The sequence below is a fragment of the Nuphar pumila genome, chromosome 9 (genome assembly GCF_984573655.1).
Source record: "Nuphar pumila chromosome 9, dmNupPumi1.hap1.1, whole genome shotgun sequence".
In the NCBI taxonomy this organism is placed as follows: domain Eukaryota; kingdom Viridiplantae; phylum Streptophyta; class Magnoliopsida; order Nymphaeales; family Nymphaeaceae; genus Nuphar; species Nuphar pumila.
This window is the reverse complement of record NC_143257.1, coordinates 97,119,247-97,145,422: the sequence shown is the minus strand read 5'-3', so window position 1 is coordinate 97,145,422 and position 26,176 is coordinate 97,119,247. Positions and strand designations below refer to the sequence as shown.

The 26,176-nt window shown below is 37.7% G+C and overlaps 1 protein-coding gene across 2 annotated transcripts in view; it reads left to right on the top strand.

The window, feature by feature from the left end:
• The window catches only part of LOC149828734 (initiator tRNA phosphoribosyl transferase family protein), a 90,969-nt gene that overhangs the window by 49,158 nt on the left and 15,635 nt on the right, over positions 1-26,176 (top strand). Inside the window, exons 2-4 of one of the 2 annotated variants that reach the window (XM_090017701.1) lie at positions 11,616-11,773; positions 11,891-12,605; positions 12,680-12,718. In XM_090017701.1, the coding sequence (XP_089873827.1) occupies positions 11,616-11,773; positions 11,891-12,605; positions 12,680-12,718 (912 nt within the window). The remainder of the gene's footprint in view (positions 1-11,615; positions 11,774-11,890; positions 12,606-12,679; positions 12,719-26,176) is intronic. The other variant, XM_090017702.1, reaches the window with a different exon arrangement.

The window sequence follows — 26,176 nt, the reverse complement described above, 5'->3', positions numbered from 1 at the left end:
TTTGCAGAGTATAAATCGATTCCCTGGACCACTGTAAGTTTCTTTCTCGTTTAAAGACCGCTTCAACGAATGTTTGGCCTGACTCTTTAAATCGATGGGTTAATTAAAATACATAGCATAATAAACCCCCATCCGATTGCTGAGTTAGGATTAGGTCTTTAGTGTGTACCCTTCAAGAAAGAAAGAAAAACAATGTATTATATTAGGTTCACCGGTGGTTAAATAATTCATTGAATATTGGCATAAATTTCTATACATGTCATATGCAATTTCTAGTTTCTGCATATGTTAGCATACATGAATCATTTTGATTATTATATTAATGACTAATGATTATGCAGGTACGTTACTTCATGGTAAAATTGAATTATTATGAAATCTTGCATGGTTAAATTATTATTGTTGTGATCGTTAACTGTGCTTAATTTATATGCTATGACTTACTATCATCTAGTTGCATTGGGAAAGATGTATGTTTTTATGAATTTATATTCTTTTCATGCTTATGTGTAAGGTGTTTTCTTATTGGGGTTATGGCTAACGCTCCTACATCTTAATATTTCAGGTAACAAATAAGCTAGAGGGTGATGACAGGAGGCTCAGGGTGGTGTCAAGAGGGTCACATTCTTTTAGGCTTGTTGGAGAAACTGAATGAATTTATTTACTTTATTATTTTTTTGTCCTATAAACTCTGATATTTGAAAGATTCATATTTGATTTATTGTAATTTAATTAATGATTTGATTCAATTATTCTAGTCTTTCAAGTGTATGTTGGTAATTATAACCCGCCCAAGGTTTGAATTGAATAAAAAAAAAGAGTTTTCGCTGTGTTCTTAAAAATTGTGCAAAGAGATTTTAAAAAAAATTCTCTAAAATTTCCGGTTTCAAAAATTGGGGCTTTACAGGTTCTATATAGACTTTCTAAGATTATCATTAAGAAAATGATTTTTAACATCTATTTGAAAGATAGGCTATTTTCTAATAGATGCTATAGCAATGAGAGTTCTAACCATAGTCATTCTAGCTATTGAGACAAAGGTTTTCTCATAATTTATTTCATGTTCTTGAATATAACCTTTACCCATCAGCCTAACTTTATATCTTTTTAATATTCCATCACTTTTTGTTTTAATTTTGATGACTCATCTACACCTTATGGTTTTCTTTCCTATAGGTAATTGAATTTCTTAAGTTTTTGCCCTTTTTTAGAGCCTCTAGTTCACTATTGATAGCTTTAATCTATTCTTAATGATTCTTAGGCTCATTATAAGAAGATGGTTCTATGCAAGGTTGTAAGTATCGTACCGTTACGTGTGTTGGTCAGGCCCAAAGTGACACCATATCGTAATTTTTTAATAAAATTTTTTTAAAAAATCTCAAAAAATCTAAAAAAATTAGCAAAAATTCTAAAAAAGTCATATCACATAAAATAATGCTGAATTGCACAAAATACAACCATAAAATCATATATGAAGGCAACTACATAATTTAGAATTTAAATTAATAACAAACCATGCAACTAATAACTGACAATGTAAATAAAAGACAACTATATAATTTAAATTTTAAACACAATTAAAGCCTTAACTAACAATATTAAATTCACATCCAAGTCATACTAAAATGACATAAGTCATAACTAAACTACTAAGAGGTCAAGATAACTAAAAATATTACATTTAACCAACGTCTTATATGCCAAACTTCATCTCTAAAGTTCTAAACTATAAAGATTCTAAAACTAAACTATCTTCTAGAGCTTATTTGCCAAACATTAGAACAATATTTTCTTAATGTTGCATCCAACTACTGCCCGATGATCTTTTTATCTTCGGCAATTTTTTTGACCATTGGGTCATTATCATCATCTTCAAAATTTGGAACAATGGTTGGAAGTCCTTCATCTTTGCAATTTTGCAAAATTCTTCTTTGAATTTCTTCTAATTTCGCAATAACATCAACACGAAAAGTAGTAGAAATAGATAAAGAATCACATGGATGTACATTTTGATGTTAACATGCAATATGTTGCTTAAATCTATGCAGTCCACTTCTAATAATAGCATCACAAAACATACATCTCAAATTCATTGGTAACCCTAGTCGTGGTACATCATCAATGCTTCTGCAGTATTGCCATACAAGATCATCTCTATGACATGAATGTGAAAAGTCTGAAGACGACATTGAAGGATCTAAAATAAAACATAACCAATTAAAAAATTGAATAAGAAGCACCAGACAAACCTTTCCCCAAAACACAATAAGAAGCAAAGAATATAAATTTTGTACCTTAACCCACTTCCTTAAGTGAAAAAATGGTAGAAATGCACTCTTGATAAAATCCCAAAAGCCCTCTTTCTTGCGCACGAATCGGCCCCCAAATCGATCTCACGGAACTTAGCGTGCGAGGGTTCCATTTTAACGGACTCTAAACATATAGAGAATTCAACCCTCAAGAGGCCTTTTAAACCCAAAATATAAAAGACAACTTTCGGCCCTTTCTAAATGTGCCGATATTGTATTGTACATACACACTGTATCACACAATACTACACGATACATAGGTGTATCATACGATACACCTGATATAGGTACAATACGCACTCGTATCGTGATACGAGCATATATCGTATCGCAAAATAAAAAAGTAGCGATATGTATCGTACCATATCGTATGATATTGTACGATACATACAACCATAGTTCTACGTATGAATAGATGGTCATAAGACATGCTCTATACTTAGGTTCAAAGGATAAAAATCCACTAGGTGATTTAGAAATCCTCATGGATCTTCTAACACTAGATTGGTCTCTGACTTGATTTTGGGAGTACTTTTCTAAAGCATATGGAGCATCATCTTTGGTACGAGTATAGACTTGTATTTGATTGTGTTGTTCAACTATATCCTCTTGAATATCATTGTTATGCTCATTCACATCATGAGTGTCATCATTGTCACTCTCATGTACATCATGAATATCAATATTAGCATTCTCTTGTATATCACTATCAAGATTATCGCGCTTATTAACTAAATCAAATAGGAAATAGTACTCATAATACTTATTAAACTCAATTTTATCAAATCCATTTTCTTTTTCAAGAAAAGTAACATTTCTTGAAACATAAAGTTTGTCCTTCTCAATCTCATAACTAGGGATGGCAGTGGACCGAGGAAAAATGGGGATCCGTCTGAACTCGCCTCATTTGGGGCAGGAATAGAGGATATGAAAAGGTGAATGTGTAAAAATGTCTTCAAAGAGACAACATACATAAGAACACTAAGTTCTTAATGAGAAACACATGCACAAAGGCACAATAAGAACACTTGGAACAAATGTGCACAAAGGCACAACACATTCAAGAGAACCCAAATGCACAAAGGCATAAAAAATATGAATCTTTATTGAAGAAGTAAGAGAGCTTTGACTCAAAGCTTCAGAATTACAAAGGGGGAAGACACCTATTTATAAAGCCAAAAAGGAGACCTTAGAGGGGCTCCATATTGTAGAAAGAAGCACCGAACCCTAGGTAGAGAGAGAGGGAGAGAGAGAGAGAAGAGAGAGAGAGAGAGAGGGAGAGACTGTTAAAATGTAAAACTGTACATATATGTATATATAATAATATTATATTATTATATATATATATATAAATACATTTTTAATTTCTTTCTTTTCTGTATTTTTTTTCCTTTATTTTTATTTTTTGTCTTTATGTCATCTAGTTCAGTTTGAACTAGAATGACTGTTGCTAGTCAAGTCCTGTCCAGACTTGACTAGCAATAGAGCTGTTGGACTGACACAGTCCAACAGCTCTTAATAGAGCTGTTGGACTGACACATTCCAACAGCTCTAAATAGAGCTGTTGGACTGTGCCCAACAGCTCTATTGAGTCCTCTTTCAGCTGTGTATATAAAGGGGTGCAGCCCCTCTTGTATTTTTCTCCAATGCTTCTTAAGCAATTGGTTTTTCATATCAATAAAGAATACATTTTTATTTTTATTTTGTTTCCAGTTATACCCTTTTTAAGGGTTATGCTTTAGTGTCATTCTTGACACTTGCTCTTGTTAATCAAAGCTCGTGTTTCGAAGATCCCCATTTCATTTCAGAGACAGCTACACAGAATAAAACACGTTAACTCTTTTTGTTAGGGCTTCTCTCTATATTAAATAGAGAGAGGCTAAAAAGGAATAATTACATCTAAGCCCATTATGAAAACAAAATTTCAAATAGCCTCTAATATAAAAAGACTTAACTTAAAACCACCTATTCTCAACACTCCCCCTCAAGCTGGAGCATAGATATCAATCATGCTCAGCTTGTCACAACATTTTGAGAAATTTGGTCTAGCAAGAGGTTTTGTAAACGTATCTGCAACTTGGTCTTCAGACTTTAGATATTTGGTAGTGATATGACCAGCTTGAACCATATCTCTTACATAGTGGCAATCAACCTCAATGTGCTTTGTTCTCTCATGAAATACATGATTGTTCGCTATATATGTTGTCGCTTTGTTATCGCACATCATGGTCATGGGAGAGGAAAACTTCACCTGAAGATCATTAAGAACAGTACGAACCCACATCAATTCAACAGCTATTTGGGCCATAGCCCGATATTCTGATTCTGCAATTGACCTAGAAACCACATTTTGTTTCTTACTTCTCCAAGAAATCAAGTTGTCTCCCAGAAACACACAGAATCTTGTGGTAGATTTTCTATCCACTACAAATCCTGCATAGTCAGCATCAGAATAGGCCACTATCTCCAGAGTTCCACTTTTCTTGAACAATAACCCCTTTCCAGGAGAAGATTTTATATATTTGAGAATCATAATAGCTGCATTACAGTGTACCTCAGTTGGTTTGTCCATAAACCGGCTAACTTTGCTTATTGCTAAAGCAATATTCGGCCTGGTCACAGTTACATACAGTAGCTTCCCTACTAGGGAGCGATAGCTCTTGCTATCAACTGGTTTTGACCCTTCTTCAACCAACTGAACTTTATGGTCCATGGGAATATTTGCTGGTTTAGCTCCCAACATTCCCGTTTCCTTTAATAAGTCAAGAACATACTTCCGTTGAGACAAAACCATCCCTTCACGGCTCCTGGCAACTTCTATACCCAGAAAATACCTAAGTGAACCAAGGTCTTTTGTAACAAAGTGTTTTTGAAGATGAGCCTTTGTGGCTTCAATAGCTTTCACATCATCTCCTGTAAGAATGATGTCATCCACGTATACCACCATAACAACTATGCCAGAGCTAGTTTTCTTTATAAATAGTGTTTGATCTGCTGCTGACCTATTAAAGCCAAAGCATGACATCACTTCAAAAACTTTTGAAACCATGCGCGAGGACTCTGCTTCAAGCCATAAATCGCCTTTTTCAATCTACACACCTTCTAACACTCCCCCTCAACCTCGAAACCAGGAGGTTGGTGCATGTAAACGGTCTCAGATAGATCCCCATATAAAAAGGCATTTTTCACATCTAACTGACACAAGCTCCAACCATGCTGAACAACTACTGAGAGAACAAGACGAATGGTACCCATCCATGCAACAAGAGAAAAAGTTTCAAAGAACTCAATACCATATGTCTGAGTATACCCTTTCGCTACTAATCTGGCCTTGTACCTTTCAATATAACCATCAGATTTGTACTTTATTGTATATACCCATTTACATCCAACAATGTCAGCATCTGCTGGGGAATCAACTAGATCCCATGTATGCTGAGATACTAAAGCATCCATTTCTTCTTGCATAGCCAGCTTCCAGCGATTATCAAGCTCTGTCTGTTGATAGTTCAGAGGAATAGTTTCAGCAGATAAGGCTGAAATAAAAGACTTCATCTGATTTCCAATTCTAGCGTCGGAGACAAAATGAGATATGTGATATAAGGTACATTGTCGTGTCCCCTTTCGTAGAGCAATAGGCCTGTTATCATCATCATGAAGATCACTATTGTCAGTAAAACTTACTTCAGGAGAAGAAGAAGATGAAGGCTCTTGCGGAGGTGGAGCTCTACGCACATATACCAATGGAGGATTATTAAATCTGGAAGGGGATGAAGTTTGGTTCGGTAATGAGGGCACAAATTTCAAAGGAAAAGGAGGTATAGGTAATGGAAAAGACTCAGCTGGATCAATCTGCAGCGGGGAACCGATACTGGAGTAATATGGAGTGGATTCCAAGAAAGATACATCCGCACTAACATACTCTCGGCGAGAAATAGGATCATAACATCGATATCCCTTTTGATTTTTGGGATAACCTATAAATATGCATTTTGTAGCTTGAGCAACTAATTTATCACGGTCAGGGCCATGTTTGTGTACAAAATAAACACATCCAAATATTTTTGGCGAGAAAGAGAAGAGTGGGGCATTAGGTTTCAGGATATGTAATGGAATTTGATCACCCATGGAAGATGAAGGCATGCAGTTGATCAGATAACAAGCAGTGGTAATCGCATCACCCCAGTATAACGCAAGAACATTAGATTGAATCATAATGGTCCGGGCAACATCAAGCAGGTGCCAATGTTTTCGTTCAGTCACCCCATTTTGTTGAGATGAATAGGCACAAGAAGTTTGAGGTTGAATGCCATGATCTTGGTAAAATTGTAACAGAGCTTTTGATTTAAACTCAAGAGCATTATCAGTGCGAACAATCTTGACAATAGATTCAAACTGAGTTTTTATTTCAAGAATTAAGGATTTGATAATACTTGAAACTTCAGATCGTTTCTTTATTAAAAACACTCATGACAACTTAGAGAAATCATCAACAATAACAAGATAGTAACGACACTGAGTCCTAGTAGGAACTAGGACCCCATACATCTGCATGAAGAAGTTCAAATACTTTATTACTAGACTGACTCTGACTCGAAGGGAACGAACTTCGATGATGCTTTCCCAACTGGCATGCTTCACACTGAAATGATGTGGTGAAAGGAATTTGAGGAAAGACCGAACAAAGCTTTGACAATGAAGGATGACCAAGACGACAATGCCACTGAACAAGACTGAAAGAGTGTTCCACTGCAGCATGAACATTACCCATTGGATGATGTAGGTAGTAAACTCCATTTTCTTCATAGCCTCCACCAATCTTCTTCCCCGTCAGCAAATCTTGAAAATGACAACCCATCGGATCAAATATTACTCTACAATTTTGTTCTCTTATAAGGCAACTAACATAGAGTAAACTTTGAGGAAAGTTTGGAGCATGAAGAACATTTTGCAACTGTAATGAGTTGGATATAGAAATATTTCTCTGACCAACAACCGGGGAGGAACTCCCATCGGCTAATGAGACTCCTCGATGAGCATTAATATCCTTTATATATGAAAAAACAAGTGAATTTCCACACAAATGCACCAGAGTCAATAATCCACTTACTGTCAGTCGGATGAAGATGATTTCCAGTTGAATAGGCAACACCAGCTACAGGAGGGGTGAAACTCAAAGGACGAAGAGCTATCAACTCATCATATTCAGCACGACTGAGGGTGATACTACTGTCACTTGCAGAGATATTATCCTGTACACTTGTTGCCTCGATAATAGTAACATTTGCTTTAGGAGCATATGACTTTGATGAAGAAGAGGTTGGCCGACCATGCTTATCCCAGCAACGATCTTCTAAATGTCCAGATTTTCCACAGAATGTACATTGAAGCTTTCCTCTGCCTTCCATACCACGTCCACGACCTCGTCCTCTGATATTCTGAATATTTCCACGCCAATAACCAGATGAGACAATAAGAGCAGATGACTGAGTCACAGGCTGAGATTGTGGAAGAGAGATCGCAAGTCTACTCAGACGATTGTATGCATTAGCAAGAGTAGGAACATCTGATCCAGTCAACATTTGAACTTTTGCAACAGAAAATTCTGAAGAGAGACCTGTAAGAAAGCGAGCAATCATGGTTTGTTCTTGATGATCCTTCTGCTTCGAGCAACAAAGAGGCCTGTGAGCATTAAGTCTTTCAAACACAACTTTGACAGAGGCATAGTATTGGGCTAAGGTCTGATCTCCCTGCTGCAAATTATATATCTCCTGTTCGACTTGCAGGATACGACTCACATTCGTTTCTTGTGAGTATGTATCACGAAGATTGTCCCACATCAGTTTGGCTGTATTATAGTAGATCATTCCATCTGCAATATGGGGTTCGACACTATTCATTATCTTCATCCCAAGTAACATATTTTCTCATTTTTTCAGTGGGTTCATCTTCCAACAAAATATGTTTTCGATGATGTCCAGATACCGACATCATAAACGTTCTGGACCACCTGACATAGTTGGTTTCATTCAACCTTACAGAAGAGCCGTACGAAAAAGGATTGGCAAATGCTTTATATTCTCTAATATGTTCCAATTTGGAATCACATTTCGAATTTTCAGCAATACTGAAGATATATTTCTGTTTCAGCAAAGATAAAAATCTGGACAAACTTCAATCAACACAGGAAATAGCGTGTGTTATACTCACACATCAACCGATACGACAACCAGCAGCTGTTCACAAAAAAAAAAAACCACGACAGTAGGGAACAACAGGCCACAAGAAGAATATTTTCCCAGCACAACAGGGAATCAAGCCTGCAATTTCCATGACAGTAGTGGACATCAGCCCACACACATGAATACTAGTTTTTTAAAATTATTTTTTTCAGCACAACAGGGAATCACGACCAACATAAATCTGCATACGCAAAAACTGAATCATAACAGAGGCTGCTCCCACAACAACAATCTTTTGCTTCACGAAGTCACTTAGTGGCTTGCCCTGTGCTCTCACAACTCCCAGCAAACCAGCTAATGCAACACCAATAGTCAGTCATATCTCAGTCAAGAGCAACAGCACAACCAGTGCAATTTCTGTTTCTCCCAAATAACAGGAAGTCACGAAAACAGAAGATACCAAAAACCACAACAAGGAGAGTGGCCCAAAACATTAGGATATCACGACAATAAAAAAACTCGACAACAAAACAGTGCAGGAAATCACGGCAGAGATAAAACTCGGCACGAATCACGACAAGGAATCACAACAGGGAATCACGACATCACAACAGGAAATCAGGGCAGGAAATCACGGCAGGGATAAAACTCGGCAACAGGGAATCACGAAAAAAAAAGTTGAGGAGCTACCAGACCAGCAGCACGCATCCTGCTTCCTTAGATCTGATGACAGATCTCCAGATCTGTCATCAGATCTTACACAAAAAACTAACCAGCTGACCTTATTAGCAAAAGCTTTTCGTTCACGCTCCCATGATAGTTTGATCACGTTCCCACGATCGATGGCTCTGATACCATGTAGAAAGAAGCACCGAACCCTAGGTAAAGAGAGAGAGAGAGAGAGAGAGAGAGAGACGACTGCACAGAATAAAACACGTTAACTCTTTTTGTTAGGGCTTCTCTCTATATTAAATAGAGAGAGGCTAAAAAAGAATAATTACATCTAAGCCCATTATGAAAACAAAATTTCAAATAGCCTCTAATATAAAAAGACTTAACTTAAAACCACCTATTCTCAACACATATATTGGAGATTTGGGCCCCCCAAGGCTAGAAAAAGGAAAAATAAAAAATAAAAAAGAAAAAAAGAAAAGAAAAAAGAAAAAAGAAAAAAGAAAAAAGAAAAAAGAAAAAAGAAAAAAGAAAAAAGAAAAAAGAAAAAAGAAAAGAAAAGAAAGAATAGAAATAAATAAATAAAGAAAAATACAATCATATTCCAAGGGGAATATGCATAGAATGTAAAGATGACAGTTTTACCCTTAAAGGGTATTTCAAATATTATATATATATTGGAATGCATTTTAACATCCCCCCTCAAACTTACTTTGTGATGGCCAAAAGTTTGCTGAGAAGAAAATTGAATCTAGGAGGACAAAGCGCCTTAGTTAAGTCCGTCAGTTGGTATTCTGATGTCACATAAGGTAGATCAATGACATTGTTTAGATATTCTTCTCTAATATAGTGGTAGTCCATCTCGATATACTTCGTGCACTCATGAAAAATGTGATTCTTTACAATATATATTGCACTTTTGTTGTCACAATATAGCTTGGTGGACCCTTGAACACGAACTCCCATATCTTTTAATAATTGCCGAATCCAAACAATTTTCATGGTTGTAGTTGCTATGGCTCGATACTCAGCCTCCATAGAAGATAGAGATACCTTCTGTTGTTTCTTACATCTCTATGAAACCAAAGATTCACCTAAAAAAATACAAAAACCAGTAGTGCAGTGACGGTTATTTGGGTCATCTCCCCAATCAGAGTCAATATAGGCAATTAAATTTAACTCAAAAGAGGAAGATAAAAATATTCCCTTATTTATGGACCCTTTCACATATATGATAATTCGAAGAACAACACTCATATGAACTGATGTAGGTGCATGTTGAAATTGGCTTGTAATATGCACTGCATGAGAGATATCTGGTTTGGTGATGCTAAGATACATCAATGAACCATCCAGTTGCCTGTAAGGAGTAGGATTTTCTAAAGGAATCCCATCATCAATCTTCATCTTTGTTCTCACTACTTCAGGAGTTTCACAAGTTTTGTCATCTGAAATACCTGACCTGTCAATGACTTGACTTCACAGGCAAGCTTAGTTTGGGATAAAAACTAACCTCTGTAAGAATAGACAACTTCAATGCTAAAAAAATATGTCAGAAAACCTAAGTCTGACATTTCAAATTTTTCAGTTAGAGTAGACTTAATACTCTTGATTCCTACTGCATCATTTCCTGTAATCAACATATCATCAACATATAATAATAAAATTACAATACCTGTTTAAGAGTTCTTGACAAATAAAGCAGTGTCAGTGTAGCAAGAGACAAAATCATTTTCTACCATTATGTTGGTAAATCGATCATACCAGGCGTTGGGAGCTTGTTTCAAGCCATAAAGAGCTTTTCGTAGGTGAAACACTTTATCTTTAGGAATCTCCATACCTGAAGGAACATCCATATATACTTTTTCGTTAAGGTCACCATTCAGAAAAATATTTTTGACATCCATTTGATAAATGTTTCATTTTTTAATTGAAGCAATGATATTGAGACATCTAACGGTAACCATACGTGTAACGGGGGCAAATGTCTCATCATAGTCTATTCCATATTCTTAACTATATCCTTTGTCAACTAAGTGTGCTTTGTATCTTTCAAGAGATCCATCACTCTTGATCTTGACTTTGAAAACCTACCTACACCCTATAGTTTTTTTACCCTTAGGAAGATTTTGAAATTCCCATGTCTTAGGTTTCTTAAGAGCTCTAAGTTAACTATCCATAGCTTGTCTCCGTTCACTTATTGCTTTATTCCCTTTTTGTTAATTTTTCAATTTATTTAGAAAACACCTGGTTAGCCTGTTTTTTGTGCCATATACTGTTATACTATGATTGGCCATTTGTTGTATCTTAATTTTGGTCTCTGATTGTGTGACCAACAATTTTCCCTTCAAATAGATTATTTCATCTTTCTTTAGTTTTCTTGTATTCGTCAAGTATGTACATTCTAGAATTAGTATTATTGTGTAGGTAAAATGGCTATGGATGACTGCAGGGGAGAAGGGTGGATGCATCATTATAGATTCTACCCGCAAGGGGAAGAGGTTCCCTGATAGCATGTCAAAGACAATACCTATATGGGCATGTGTCATGAATAGGGCAATTAACAAAACTGTCTTGTCACTCTCCAAGGATGGTCCAAAACATGAACAGGTATGTATAGCCAAAAAAGTTGTAAACCAAGCATTTTACTTGCGATTCTCTTTTATCTAGCTCAAGATGTTTTTTTATCATCTGCACAGTAATTGATACCTACCATCTTGCTTGTAGGAATTGAAATCATGTTCAGTGAGAACCTCTGATATCAGAACAGTCTCACAAGAGTGGGATTGTTCTTTGCATCTTCCTTTATGGGTTTCTGAAACTGAGAAAGCAACCATTGAGAAATACCTGGATGAATGGACCACACAGTTGGAAGCCACTGGTGCGGATCTTACATCTCTTGCATTGTCCTTGAGAAAACCTTTACGGCCACTGTGGATTTCACAGAAGACTATTATATGGTTAAATGAAGTACCAGACCATGATTCGTGGGATTTCACTCCTATCATCCTAGTTTCTGCTTCTAGTTCAAATAACCACAGTCAGCAAAGAACTGCATCTGAGTTCAGTTGGCATTATATATCAGGAGCAGGAGATGATGAAGAAAGCTGGGCAAAGGGTCTTACGCCAAGTCTATTCTGGAAGAATGCTTTTGACCTTATAAGTTCTGGGCCTGCTTTGTGCAATAAAAAAGTGTCAGATATTGTTGAAAAGAATAGAGTCTATCATGCACAAAGGCGAGAGCATGCTGTTCAAATAAAGCTGAAGTCATTCAAAACTTCAGCTAGTAACAATGATTTCTCTGATGAATTCGGTCTATCATCTTCTCCATTGACGAATTATGAACATTCAGATTCCGAAGCACCTAGAAGATATCTTGGTGAAAAATTGAGTATATATTGGATAGGTTCAAGCAATCTTGCAATTGGAACCACACAACATGGTATGTTAATTAGAATTGATTATCATTGTCTAAAGCAGACATTTATATTATGATGAATGTTTTCTTTGTTTCAGTCTCTTCAAGATTGCTTGCAGTTGGATTGACACAGCATGGTATGTTAATTATAAGTGATTAACGTTTATATATATATATATATATATATATATATCTATATATCTATATCTCTCTCTCTCTCTCTATATATATATATATATTGATGTAATAGGCATTGCTCAACAGGGCTGTTCACTAGGGAAAGTTTAGTCTTTTTCCTGTATTTATTTTTTGTTTCTTTGTTTTTGTCATTTATATTTTATGTAAGGGCACTATGGTCAAAATGACCATAGAGTTGTTGAGATAGCTCCCAACGACTCTTGGGAGCTCCCCAAGGCTACCTCCTCTTGTATATATAGGGGTCCCCCCCACCCTCCCCTCTTTGTTTCTATGCTTTTCTAAGCATTTTCATACTCAATAACAAATATATTTTTACTTGTCATTTAGGCTCTTTGTAACCCTTGTACGCACTTGTGTGCTTTTTAGCCTTTGGCATTTGTATTGTACCTTGGAGGACTTGTATTTGTGTGTGTGCACATTGTTTTTGCTTACTTTATTACAGTATCATGGTCTCTAAGGACGGATGTTTTCTTTGTTTCAGCCTCTTCTAATGTGGTTGGCATTAGTGTGGTTCATATGCATAATTCTAGTGACGGATGAACCTTCCTTTGCATGGACATTTCATAGTTAATTGTTTCAACCAAGGTTGTATCGTATCGTTACCCGTATCGGTCGGGCCTAAAGTAACTGATGTGGACTCGATGAACACCGATCCATGATCCAAACAGATCTTAACACGTGCAGAATCTTTTCATGAAGATGAGTCCGAACAGGACTCGGAGAAATAGATTTGTTTTGGACCTGTGCGCTATGTTTCGACAGAGGCGGTCCAAAGGGAAGTTGTGCGCGGCTCACACGCCTTTCCAATGAATTCGAAATCACTGGATTTGGATCAGAGGTATCCGTTCCACGGACTCGGGACTGGGATGGACAAACAAGTCTATGACAGACTTCCGGACTCCGCGGGCAGTCTGTTTGAAGGGGTTTTCGACCCTTCAGACAGTGGAGTTTGCAGAAGCCACCAACAGAGAAAACGTAGGTCAGATCCAGATCTTTTCAACGAGCTAAAATTTGGATTTTTTTGATTTTTTTACAAGTCTCTACGAATTTTTGAACTCTCGAAACAGTAGGTGATGTTTGATGTAAAATATAATCTATGATTAGTAGCATGCATTCACGTCAACACGACTTTCAGGATTATAAACGTACGAATAAGATGAAACTCAGAATAGAAACTAGGTTTAATAGTATGTCAACTATCTAATTCAAGTCTCAGATTCATAAATCATGTAGGGAATATCATGAAATCTGGAAAGCTTAAAATCGAAATCAAGCGATTAATACATGCCTTAAATTAATAACTTTCAAGAGTAGCAGAAAAAAAAATGGGATTTTTTTTTGAGACACCTAAATGAGGATTTAGTCACAACTTTGATCACGAAAGGTTTAGAGCTATGTTTTAGCTTTCCACATAATCAAACAAATCGATTTTTCATGGAGGGAATCTCAAAATAACTGAAAAACATGAAACACCACCAGGTGTGTTCTGTAACAGACAGGGAACAGTTGAATCCTGTATGTCCGAAACCTTCTCAGTATTTTTCAAGGGTACAGTAGGCTGATTCACACAGTGGCCTCAACTACAAAGTTGTAGATTATTGTCTTAGCTTTCCGGGAAGCTAAAGAACGTCAGAAACCGACCAGTATCGAGGCCGATACGATCGTTTCTTCAGAGTCATCCCTGACAATTCAGAACATGCTATCTTGTTTCTTAATAGAGAACGAGTTACGAACTTTCACAATAATTTGAGAAATACTTTGAGCAGCACAGTCAATCCATAACATAAAATGTGTTTAGTCATTCAATAGAAAAACAACTTCAGCTTGTGCAATTATTTGAGACCATGACTTTGGTTTATCATTAATTAAAGTTCACAACAAGTTTCCTAAAGACTGATTAACAACTTCAGTTTGACCGTCGGTCTGAGGATGATGCACAATGCTAAACTGTAGATTGGTTCCTAACTTCTTCCATAATTGTCACAAAAAATGTCCTACAAATTTAACGTCTTTATCCGAAGTGATAGTTTTCGGAATGCCATGCAATTTGTAAATTTCCTTGAAAAACAAATCCACAATATGAGATGCATCCATGATTTTTCTACACAGAATAAATCAGGTCATTTTTATGTATCGATCAACGACCACAAAGATAGAATCAAGACCATGAGAGATCTTAGGTAACCCTAAAACGAAATCCATGGTTATATCTTGCCACAGTTTCTCAGGAATAGGCAAAGACAAATATAATCCCGCATTTGTGACATTTCCTTTCGCAATACGACACATGTGACATTTTTCCATGAATCTATTCACATCCTTTCGCATGTGAGGCCAGAAATATGTTGAAGACACCAAATGCATTGTCTTGTCTCAACCAAAATGTCCCTCATTATGTATCTCAGAAATCAAACACTGTCTGAGGGAACAGTCTGGGATACAAAGCAAATTGCCTTTAAATAAAAATCCATCAACCAAGGAGAAATCGTCATGAGGATGACTATTCACTTCATTAATAATTTTCGAGAAATAACTATCCGACTCATATAATGATGTGAATTCCTCAAAACCCCAAACGGATAATTTCATGGTAGACAGAAGAATGTTTTTTCTGCTTAAAGCATCATCAACCACATTATCCTTTTCAGCCTTGTGTTTCAGAACGAATGTGAACTCTTGCAGATATTCTACCCATTTGGCTCTACGAACGTTTAATTTATGCTGGCCATTGATGTATTTGAGAGCCTCATAGTTGAAAAAGGTGTTTTAGGTGTATGGGTCCAAACCCGACCCACAACTACCTCCTGTATATACGTTTTGTTTTGCTATTTTTTGATTCGGGTCTGGATATTACAATGGATCCAGACCCATACTGTACATTCAAGTATTAATATACGTTTTAGGTCACGATTTCTGAAGAACAGAATTCATGACAGCCGCAACTCTCTTAGCTCTTCTTCATCTCTATCTCTCTCTCTCTTTTCTCAATACAGGTATTCTAACATGGTATCAGAGCAGAGATCCATCTGAGGGCTGAAGAAGGTTTTCGACAGGTGCGACGATCGAAGATTTGAGGTTTTTCGTTCCTCCCCTTCTACTTTTCTTCCTTTCTCCTTCTTTCCATTTTTATTTCTGTTCTCTCTCTGAAATTTTCTGTGCACCCGACCCATATCTCACATGGGCTTGAGATTCACGTGGCTCATTTCTTCCTTCTTCTTGAAATTTTTTGTACACCTGACCCACATCTCACGTGGGCTTGATCTCTTCGTGGTAATCTGAGATTCACGTAAACCCTATTTACGTGAATTCAGACCCTGCAAAAAGGGCAGATTCTTTTTCATGTGAATCGCTGAAATCGATTCACGTGAAACACCAAATCGATACCTATTTCAGATCCGCCTTTGTTTGGTATCACTTGATTTGTTTTCTTTGTCTGATTTTCTCTTTTGTATCTGTTTTGCATATCCAGATATACCAGTTTTTGTTGTACGTTCTTCTTCCCTGACTCTCATTTTCTACATTTACCTGAAAACGTATCTAACGTGTGAAATTTTCTTTTCATCACGTCAATCTAAAATTTTTCAAGAGTGTAAAGAAAAGTTCAATGTTCAACCTCAATATTTTCTGAATCTGACAGCCTGCGGTCTCCTGTTTATTTAAAAAAAAAAGGAGACTGAGCACTTCATGAACACTCTTGTTGAATTTTATTTCTCTTGTTGAATTTTATTTCTCAATGGATCCTTATTCTTCTCAATTGAATCTTTCTTCAAGCTTTCTCAATCAACTCATTTATGAAAAGTTGAATACCTCAAATTTCTTGATTTGGAAGAGACAAATCATTCCTTTTATAAGGAGCCAAGGTCTCTTAGGTCACCTGGATGGAACCACTCCAGTCCCACCAGAATTTGACCCGAGAGAAGAAAAAGATGATAAAGGGGCGAGTTCGATCGTGTATGTCAAAAATTCAGAATTTCTCAACTAAGAAAAGAAAGATCAATCAGTTGTTGCATACATCACATCTACCCTATCTCAAGAGGTCCTTGTTGCCATCCCTGACAATTGTACAACATTGCAACTCTGGGAGCGACTGGTTCAGACGTATTCACAGGTTTCACAAGCGATGATGGTTTTTCTTAAAAGAGAATTTTAGTTGCTAAGAAAAGATTCCATGACCATCATGGAATACTTGAACAAGATAAAGATTATCACAGACCAACTTACAGTTATAGGATGTGCGGTAAGTGACAGTGACATGGTGTAACAAACTCTGAGTGGATTGGGATCCGACTACAATATGATAGTTACTTCACTATTGTGTCTCCCTGTCCTTCCTACTTTTAATGAACTACGAGCTAAATTGATTCAATATAAAATGACTTTGAAGGGTTTCTCTGAAGAAACTCACATTCACACAAATTCTCAAGAAGTTTTTGCCACATGAGTGACTTATGGTAGAGGACGAGGAGGACAAGGGCAAAGTGGACACGGAGGACGTGGTCTGCTTCTCACTCCCAATATGTTAACTCATGCGCAAGGACAAAGATCCATCACCACTTGCTTCTTTTGTAACAAAAGGGGGCATATCAAGGCGAATTGTTGGCATAATCCAGAAAATAAAGGAAAGGGTTCACAGACAGAAACCAAAAGAAAGTTGACAAATATCAGAGACAGTGGAGAGATTAAAGATCTGCTGATATCTGCTTTGTCAGAGTTAAAATTGAAGCAGAGTGATGAAGGCACTTGGTTTGTCGACTCAGGGGCAACAACTCATGTGACAGGCGATGCAGATTAACTTTCTAACCCTATTCCTTATTTTGGAAAAAGTAAGATTGTCACTGGAGATAGATCCCACCATCCTGTTTCTCATGTTGGAAAAACTGTTATTCCCATGCCATATTCCACTTTTAAACTTTTTGTTGTTCTTCACGCTCCCGACATCAAGAAAAATATTGTCTCTGTTTCCAAACTTATTGATGATAATAATGCTTCAGTTGAATTCACTCTTCTCTATGCAGGTCAAGGACCTATGCACGAGGAAAACATTCGCTGAAGGAAAGAGACGAGGCAATATGTATGCTTTTGAAAAAGCTCCATGTCATTTCGTCTGCCCTGTTCATCTAGATTCGAAGTCTTCATTAGAGTCATGTTCATCCCCTTCTGCCAATGTTTTTAGTATTTCTGAATGTAATAAGCCTTTCTTATGACATAGTCGATTATGACATTGTGGGAGTCATTTTATTGAGAAACTTGTCTCTAATAATCTCATTCCAAAAGAAAGTCTCAATGGGGATGAGAGAAGGCAGAAGTGTCCTAGTTGTCTTTCATGCAAAAGTCATGTATTGCCTTTTCATTCCATTAATAAGAGAGCTTCAAAACCTTTTGAGATAATTTGTTCCGATGTATGTGGACCTGCCCCAATTGTTTCTGAATCTGGAAGCAGATACTACTTAATCTATGTTGATAGCTATTCTCGATACACTTGGATATATTTCATAAAAAATAAGTCGGAAGTCTTTTTTTTGTTTCAAAATTTTCTTTCCTTGGTTAAAAAACAATTTTCTGAGTCCATTCAATTTTTTCAATGTGATGGAGGTGGGAGTTCTCATCTCGTGACTTTATTTCTTTTCTTCAAAATAACGGAATAGGAAGAAGGGTGTCCTGTCCACACACGCCACAACAAAATGGGATTGCTGAGCGAAAACATAGGCATATCGTTGAAAGTGCCATGAGTATGTTTTATGACAGTAACCTTCCCATCAACCTATGGACAGAAGCCTTTCATTCTGCCGTTCATGTGATACATAGACTGCGTGTCTTCGGATGTGTTTGTTATGTGCACATTGATAAGTCCTTGAGAAACAAGTTTCAGGACAAGGCTCAGAAGTGTAGGTTTGTGGGATACGCAGATGACTACAAAGTATATAGGTGTTATGATCCAACCAACAAGCGCATCAGAATCTCAAGGAACATTGTCTTTGATGAAAAAAAATTTTGATCATGGTACCAACACAACGAATTGTTCCCCAACACAACTGAAGTCTACTATCCTTAGCTGAGTTCAGAACTTTTTGCTAGTTCCAATGAAGCATGTTCTTCATATTGTGTACAACAAGAAGATGAGATATTTGAGAACACTGTTACATCGGGGTCACAGAATGAGGAGGAAGCACTACCATTCGTACCGGGCAGATACAAAGGCATTTCTTATTCTATACAGAGACCGAGAGTATCAAATCATCCAGATCATGTTTCAGTCACCGATCCTATTCCCTCTCATACTCTTGAAGTCAGAAAATTAAATCGCATACGACATCCCATTGACAGGTGGGTCAGCTATAACAACTTTTCCTTCGATTTTCAGCTCTTTTTAACTGCACTCAATAAGGAAGATGAGCCCATTATGTACTATCAGGCAACCACTTCTACCAAGTGGATAGAAGCCATGAATGATGAAAAGCAGGCATTGCATGAATGTGAAACCTGGGAAGTTGTTCCCAGACCACCAGACAAAAATGTTGTCGGATGCAAATGGGTCTACAAAATAAAGTTTAAGCCAAATAGAACCATTGAACGATACAAGGCAAGACTTGTGGCAAAAGGATTCACCCAAGAAGCAGGGCAAGACTATGATGAGACCTTCAGTCCCATGGTGAGAATGAGAACAATTCGAATTACTCTTTCCCTGGCTGTTGAACATGGATGGAAGCTGAGTCAGCTTGACGTGAAAAATGCATTCTTACATGGGGATTTGAAGGAGAAAGTCTATATGGAACAACCCCCTGGATATCAAGAACAAAATTGCAAAACACATGTGTGCAAGCTAAAGAGAGCTATTTATGGTCTAAAGCAAGCATCTCGCTCTTGTGATTCAAAAACATGGATTTGCTCGTTTCGTATTGGACCACTCACTATTTATTTTTAGAAGTCAGAATGTGACCACTCTACTATTAATTTATGTTGATGATATTGTCATCACAGGGAACTCTGAAGCTCACATCCAAGAAGTAAAAGATTTACTAGGTCAGAGGTTCAAGATGAAAGACCTTGGTGCCCTGCGCTATTTTCTTGGTGTAGAAGTTGATAACCAGGCTCATGGCTTGACGCTCACTCAACACAAGTATACCGTGGATGTTCTCAGCAAGGCAGGCATGAAAGACTGCAAGCCTCTAGGAACTCCAAGTGTGCTTCACTAAAAACTCAGTGCTCATGATGAAGATCTGTGTGACGACCCCACCAGGTATCGCAGCCTAATAGGAATGTTGCAGTATCTCACATTCACTCGACCTGATATTGTTTATTCAGTCAATCAAGTGTCTCAGTTTATGCATGCACCACGTACTGGATATATGGAAGCGGTTAAGAGGATACTTAGATATATGAAAGGAACCGTTTGGAACAGATTGATATATTCACCACAGTCGTTAGGCAAGAATGAGCACGAACTTACTGTATACTGTGATGCAGACTGGGCAGGGGATCCCGATGAATGAAGATCTACATCAGGATATTGTGTTTTTATTGGAAGAAATTTAGTCTCTTGGAGCAGTAGAAAACAAAAGGTTGTTGCTAGATCAAGCATTGAAGCTGAGTATAGATCCATGGCTTCAGCTACTGCCGAAGTCACATGGGTCAGACATCTCCTAACTGAAGTAGGAGAAATGATTGCTCGCTCTACCTTGCTGTGTGACAATCAAAGTGCTCTCAACATGTCATTCAATCCAGTTCACCACAGTCGTGCTAAGCATATTGAGATTAACCAACATTTTATAAGACAAAAAGTTGAAGAAAAAGAGATTGAGCCTGAGTTTGTCAACACTGAAAGACAAGTTGCAGACATATTTACAAAGGGCTTGACAAAAGATCGTTTTTGGATGCTTAAAGACAAGTTGTTCATGGTTCAAAACCATGATCAACTTGAGGGGGGGATGAAAAAGGTGTTTTAGGTGTATGGGTCCAAACCCAACCCACAACCACCTCCTGTATGTACGTTTTGTTTTGTTATTTTTTGATTCGGGTCTGGATATTACAATGAATCCAGACCCATGCTATACATTCAAGTATTAATATACGTTTTAGGTCACAATTTCTGAAGAACAAAAATCGTGACAGCCGCAACTCTCTTAGCTCTTCTTCATCTCTCTCTCTCTCTCTCTCTCTCTTCTCAATACAGGTATTCTAACAATGGTCAGTATGGAGAATAAATTCTCGATGCACCAAATAATGCCTCCAGTGCATTAATGCTCTTACGATAGCATAGAATTCCTTATCGTAGGTGCTATATTCCAATTTGGCTTCATTTAGCTTCTCACTAAAGTAAGCAATAGACTTACCTTCCTGACTCAACACAACACCTATACCTACTCCAGATGCGTCACACGACAATTCAAAAGCAAGTTCGAAATTGGGTAAGACTAACACAGACGCTGAACAAAGATAGGATTTCAAACACTGAAATGATTGTTGAGCTTCTGGATTCCATTGAAAGGTCTTTCCTTTGATACAATAGGTCAACATAGCAACTATACTACTAAAATGCGGAATGAACCTCCTATAGAAGGAAACTAACCCATGAAAACTACGAACGACAGTAATAGAGTTTGGCACAGGCCAATCTTGAATTGATTCGACCTTTGAAAGGTCAACAAATACCATATAACTGAGGAACAAAACTTCAGTGGCCCAGAAGACACACTTATCTATAGATGCATAAAATTGCTCCCTTTTGAGGATCTCAAATACTAAACGTAAGTGTTCTATATGCTTAGGTTCGGCTCGACTATATATGAGAATGTCATCAAAATAAACGATCAGGAATTTGTCGATGTAAGGTCAGAAAATTTGATTCATGATTCTCATGAAGGTAGATGGAGCATTGGATAGGCCAAATGGCATTACAAGCCATTCATAGAGACCATCACGAGTTTTGAATGCAGTTTTCCATTCATCGCCAGGCCTAACTCGTACTTGATGATATCCGCTACGCAGATCTAACTTGGAGAATATTTTTGAACCAGTTAGCTGGTCCAACAAGCCATCCAATCTAGGAATAGGGAACCTATACTTATGGTTATTTTATTGATAGCTCGGCTATCAATGCACATCCGCCACGTTCCATTCTTCTTAGGCACAAGAAGAGCAAGAACCGCACATGGACTAAGACTTTAACGAATGTGACCCTTAGTCAATAATTCTTCAACCTGTCTATAAAGTTCTTCATACTCTATAAGACTCATGCGATAATGCGGGGCATAGGGCAATACCGCTCCAGGATGTAAATCAATATGATGTTGGACTTCCCGGAGAGGGGTAATCCATTTGGTAATTCATCGGGAAAGACTTCACGAAACTCCTCTAATAGGGGTGTGATTGTAGGATCCATGGTGTCAGACTTTGACTCAACAACAACAAACAACAGCAACTACGCCTTCATCCCAAAACAATTGGGGTCAGCGATATGAACCAAAAAAGAAATTCATTTTGGGTCTTCCACATGAATCCTTTTCCTCCAATCATTTCTATCCAATGCCATGTCCTCGGTGAGGTTCAAAGCATTCATATCCTTTCCTATCATCTCCATCCAAGTCTTCCTAGGCCTACCCCGACCTCTTTTAACTAATATATTTTCCCATTTCTCCAACCTTCTAACTGGAGCATCATTAGGCCTTCGCCGAATATGTCCAAACCATCGTAAACGATTCTCTCGCATCTTATTTTCAATGGGTGCAACACCTACCTTCTTACGTATCTCCTTGTTCCGAATCTTATCTTTTATTGTATTTCCACACATCCATCTAAGCATCCGCATGTCAGCTACACTCATTTTTTGAATATGATGTCTCTTGGCAGCCCAACATTCCGTACCATATAGTAAAGCGGGTCTAATAGTCGTCCTATAAAACTTTCCCTTCAACCGCAATGGCATTCTATGATCGCACAACACTCTAGTTGCACTTTTCCATTTCATCCACCCAACCTTTATCCTATGATTTACATCTCCATCAATTTCTCTATACTTTTGAATGATGGATCCCAAATATTTGAAATAATCATTCACCGGTATTTCTTGCTCACCAAGCTTCACTACACTCCCATCACTACTTCGTTGCTTACTAAACCGACATTCCATATATTCAGTCTTACTCTTACTCAACTTAAAACCTCTAGCTTCCAATGTCTGTCTCCATAATTCTAACTTAGCATTAACCCCAACTCTAGACTCATCAATCAAAACAATATCATCAGCAAACAACATACACCATGATACATTTTCTTGAATTGATCTCGTAAGCTCATCCATCACTATCGCAAATAGGAAAGGGCTTAAAGCAGATCCTTGATGTAACCCAATCGTTATCGGAAAATTGGTTGTCACCCCTCCACAAGTGCGGACATTGGTTACTACTCCTTTATACATATCTTTAATTATACTAATGTACTTGAGAGAAACATCTTTCTTCATCATTGTCCACCAGAGAACGTCCCTAGGTACTCTATCGTATGCCTTCTCTAAATCAATAAAAACCATATGCAAATCTTTGTTCCTCTCTTTATATCTTTCCATAAGTTGTCTAAGAAGATGTATAGCTTCCATAATTGATCTTCCAGGCATAAAACCAAATTGATTCTCCGATATCATGACAACCTTCCTCAACCTAGACTCAATCACCCTCTCCCAAAGTTTCATAGTATGACTCATGAGTTTTATACCACGATAGTTTGTGCAATCTTGTATATCACCCTTATTCTTATATAAAGGCACCAAAGTACTCTTCCTCCACTCATTAGGCATCTTATTTGTTCGCCAAATCAAGTTAAAAAGATTTGTCAACCATTCTAAACCTTTCTCTCCCAAGCATTTCCAAGCCTCGATAGGTATACCATCTGGGCCAACTGCCCTTCTTGATTTCATTTTCTTCAAAGCCTCTGCAATTTCTTTTTTTTTAATCTTACGCATGAAGTCACGATTTATCTCATGAAACAGAATGGAGAAGTCTCCAAGATCTTGAGCATGACTATCATCAAATAGCTTATCAAAATAATCTTTCCATCTCTCCTTAATCTCCTCATCTTTGACTAAAACCCTTTGCGTTTCATCTTTGATACATCTAACCATATCCAAATCCCTCGATTTCCTATCTTTCATCTTTGCAAGCCTATAAATATCCTTCTCGCCTTCTTTGGTATCCAACTTGTCATAAACCTCCTTATATACCTTAGCCCTCGCGTTTCAAACTACTTTTTTAGCTTCCTTCTTTGCTATCATATACTTCTTTAAATTCTCATTATCACGACTCTTACTTAGATTTCTATAAACTCTCTTTTAACCTTAATAGCTAATTTGACATCCTCGTTCCACCATGATGTATCCTTACCTAGTGGTGCACCGCCTTTAGACTCACCCAATACCTCCTTAGCCACTTTTCTCATGCCACCCGCTATCTTATTCCACATTGATTCTAAATCCTCCTCGAAACACCAATCAGCTTCCTTAACTACCTGCTCTACAAACATTCCTTGTTTAGCTCCTTTCAGTGCCCAACACTTAATTCTAGGATCTATCCTATGTCTATCCCTTTTGCGGTATTGTCTAATTCTAAGATCTAAAATTAAGACTCTATGTTGTGTAGCTACACTTTCTCCCGGTATAACCTTACAATCGATGCAACAACTCCTATCTCTCTTTCTAAGTAGGAAAAAATCTATCTGATTCGTATTAACCCCACTTTTAAATGTTACTAGGTGAGACTCCCTCTTCCTAAACCAAGTGTTTGCTAAGATCATATCATAGGACAAACAAAAATCTAAAATCCTTTCTTCACTTTCATTTCTTTCTCCTATACCATAGCCTCCATGGATACTCTAAAATCCATCCCTACTAATGCCTACATGTCCATTAAGGTCACCGCCGATGAAAAGCTTTTCTCCATAAGATATCCGTTGTACTACTCCATCTAAATCAGAGTTACCGGAAGCGCCTAGGCAAAAGGGGAAGCGCGCTTCCCCGAAGCGCTCTTCGAAAGCACGAAACGTCGCGCTTCCGAAGCGTGAGGGGAAGCGTCCCCCTTTTTTGGGAAGTGCGCTTCCCTTTTATGGGAAGCGCGTCCCCCTTTTATGGGAAACACGCTTCCCATAAATGGGAAGCGCGCTTCCCCCACGTTTCCCCCACGCTTCCCCATTTTTTTTTGCTTCCCCTCGCTTCCGGTTCGCTTCCTAGGTCGTTTCCGAGACGGTTCAGAATTTTCTTCTAAGTGGTCCCACGCTTCCCCGCTTCCTAAATTTTTGAAAGTGCCTCGCTTCCCGCTCCCGCTTCCCGTATCGCTTCCCGCTCCCGCTTCCTCGACTGGTAACTCTGATCTAAATCTTCCCAAAATTGATGCTTAATGGAATCATCTAAACCTACATGAGGTGCATAAACACTAATAATATTAATAATATCCGTACCTAATACTAATTTAATAAGTAAAATCCTATCACCCTTCCTACGGACCTCAATTACATTATCTATAAACTCACGACTCATAACAATCCCTATTCCATTCATATTTCTATTTATTCTTTATACCAAATCTTATATCCCCAAGGTTCTATCACTTTTGCCTTCTCACCTCCTACCCATTTGGTCTCTTGTAGACATAAAATATCAATCTTTCTCCTACACATAACATCTACTTACTCTACCAACTTACCAATTAAAGACCCTATGCTCTAAGTGGATAACCTAATTTTATGGTCATGGACTAACTTTTTTACCCCTACCCATCCAACAAAGTGAGGGAACCCTTGCCTATTTGACACCACACTTGGGCGCCGGTGTGACACGTCGCTTCCGGGCGACGACCTAGCAACCCTTGCCCATTTATCACTGCCTCCGGGCCTAGAGAGTACAACGCGTCGCTCAATAGGGAACAACAACAACAACTACGCCTTCATCCCAAAACAATTGGGGTCAGCGATATGAACAAAAAAAGAAATTCATTTTGGGTCTTCCACATGAATCCTTTTCCTCCAATCATTTCTATCCAACGCCATGTCCTCGGTGAGGTTCAAAGCATTCATATCCTTTCCTATCATCTCCATCCAAGTCTTCCTAGGCCTACCCCGACCTCTTTTAACTAATATATTTTCCCATTTCTCCAACCTTCTAACTGGAGCATCATTAGGCCTTCGCCGAATATGTCCAAACCACCGTAAACGATTCTCTCGCATCTTATTTTCAATGGGTGCAACACCTACCTTCTTACGTATCTCTTCGTTCCGAATCTTATCTTTTATTGTATTTCCACACATCCATCTAAGCATCCGCATCTCAGCTACACTCATTTTTTGAATATGATGTCTCTTGGCAGCCCAACATTCCGTACCATATAGTAAAGCGGGTCTAATAGTTGTCCTATAAA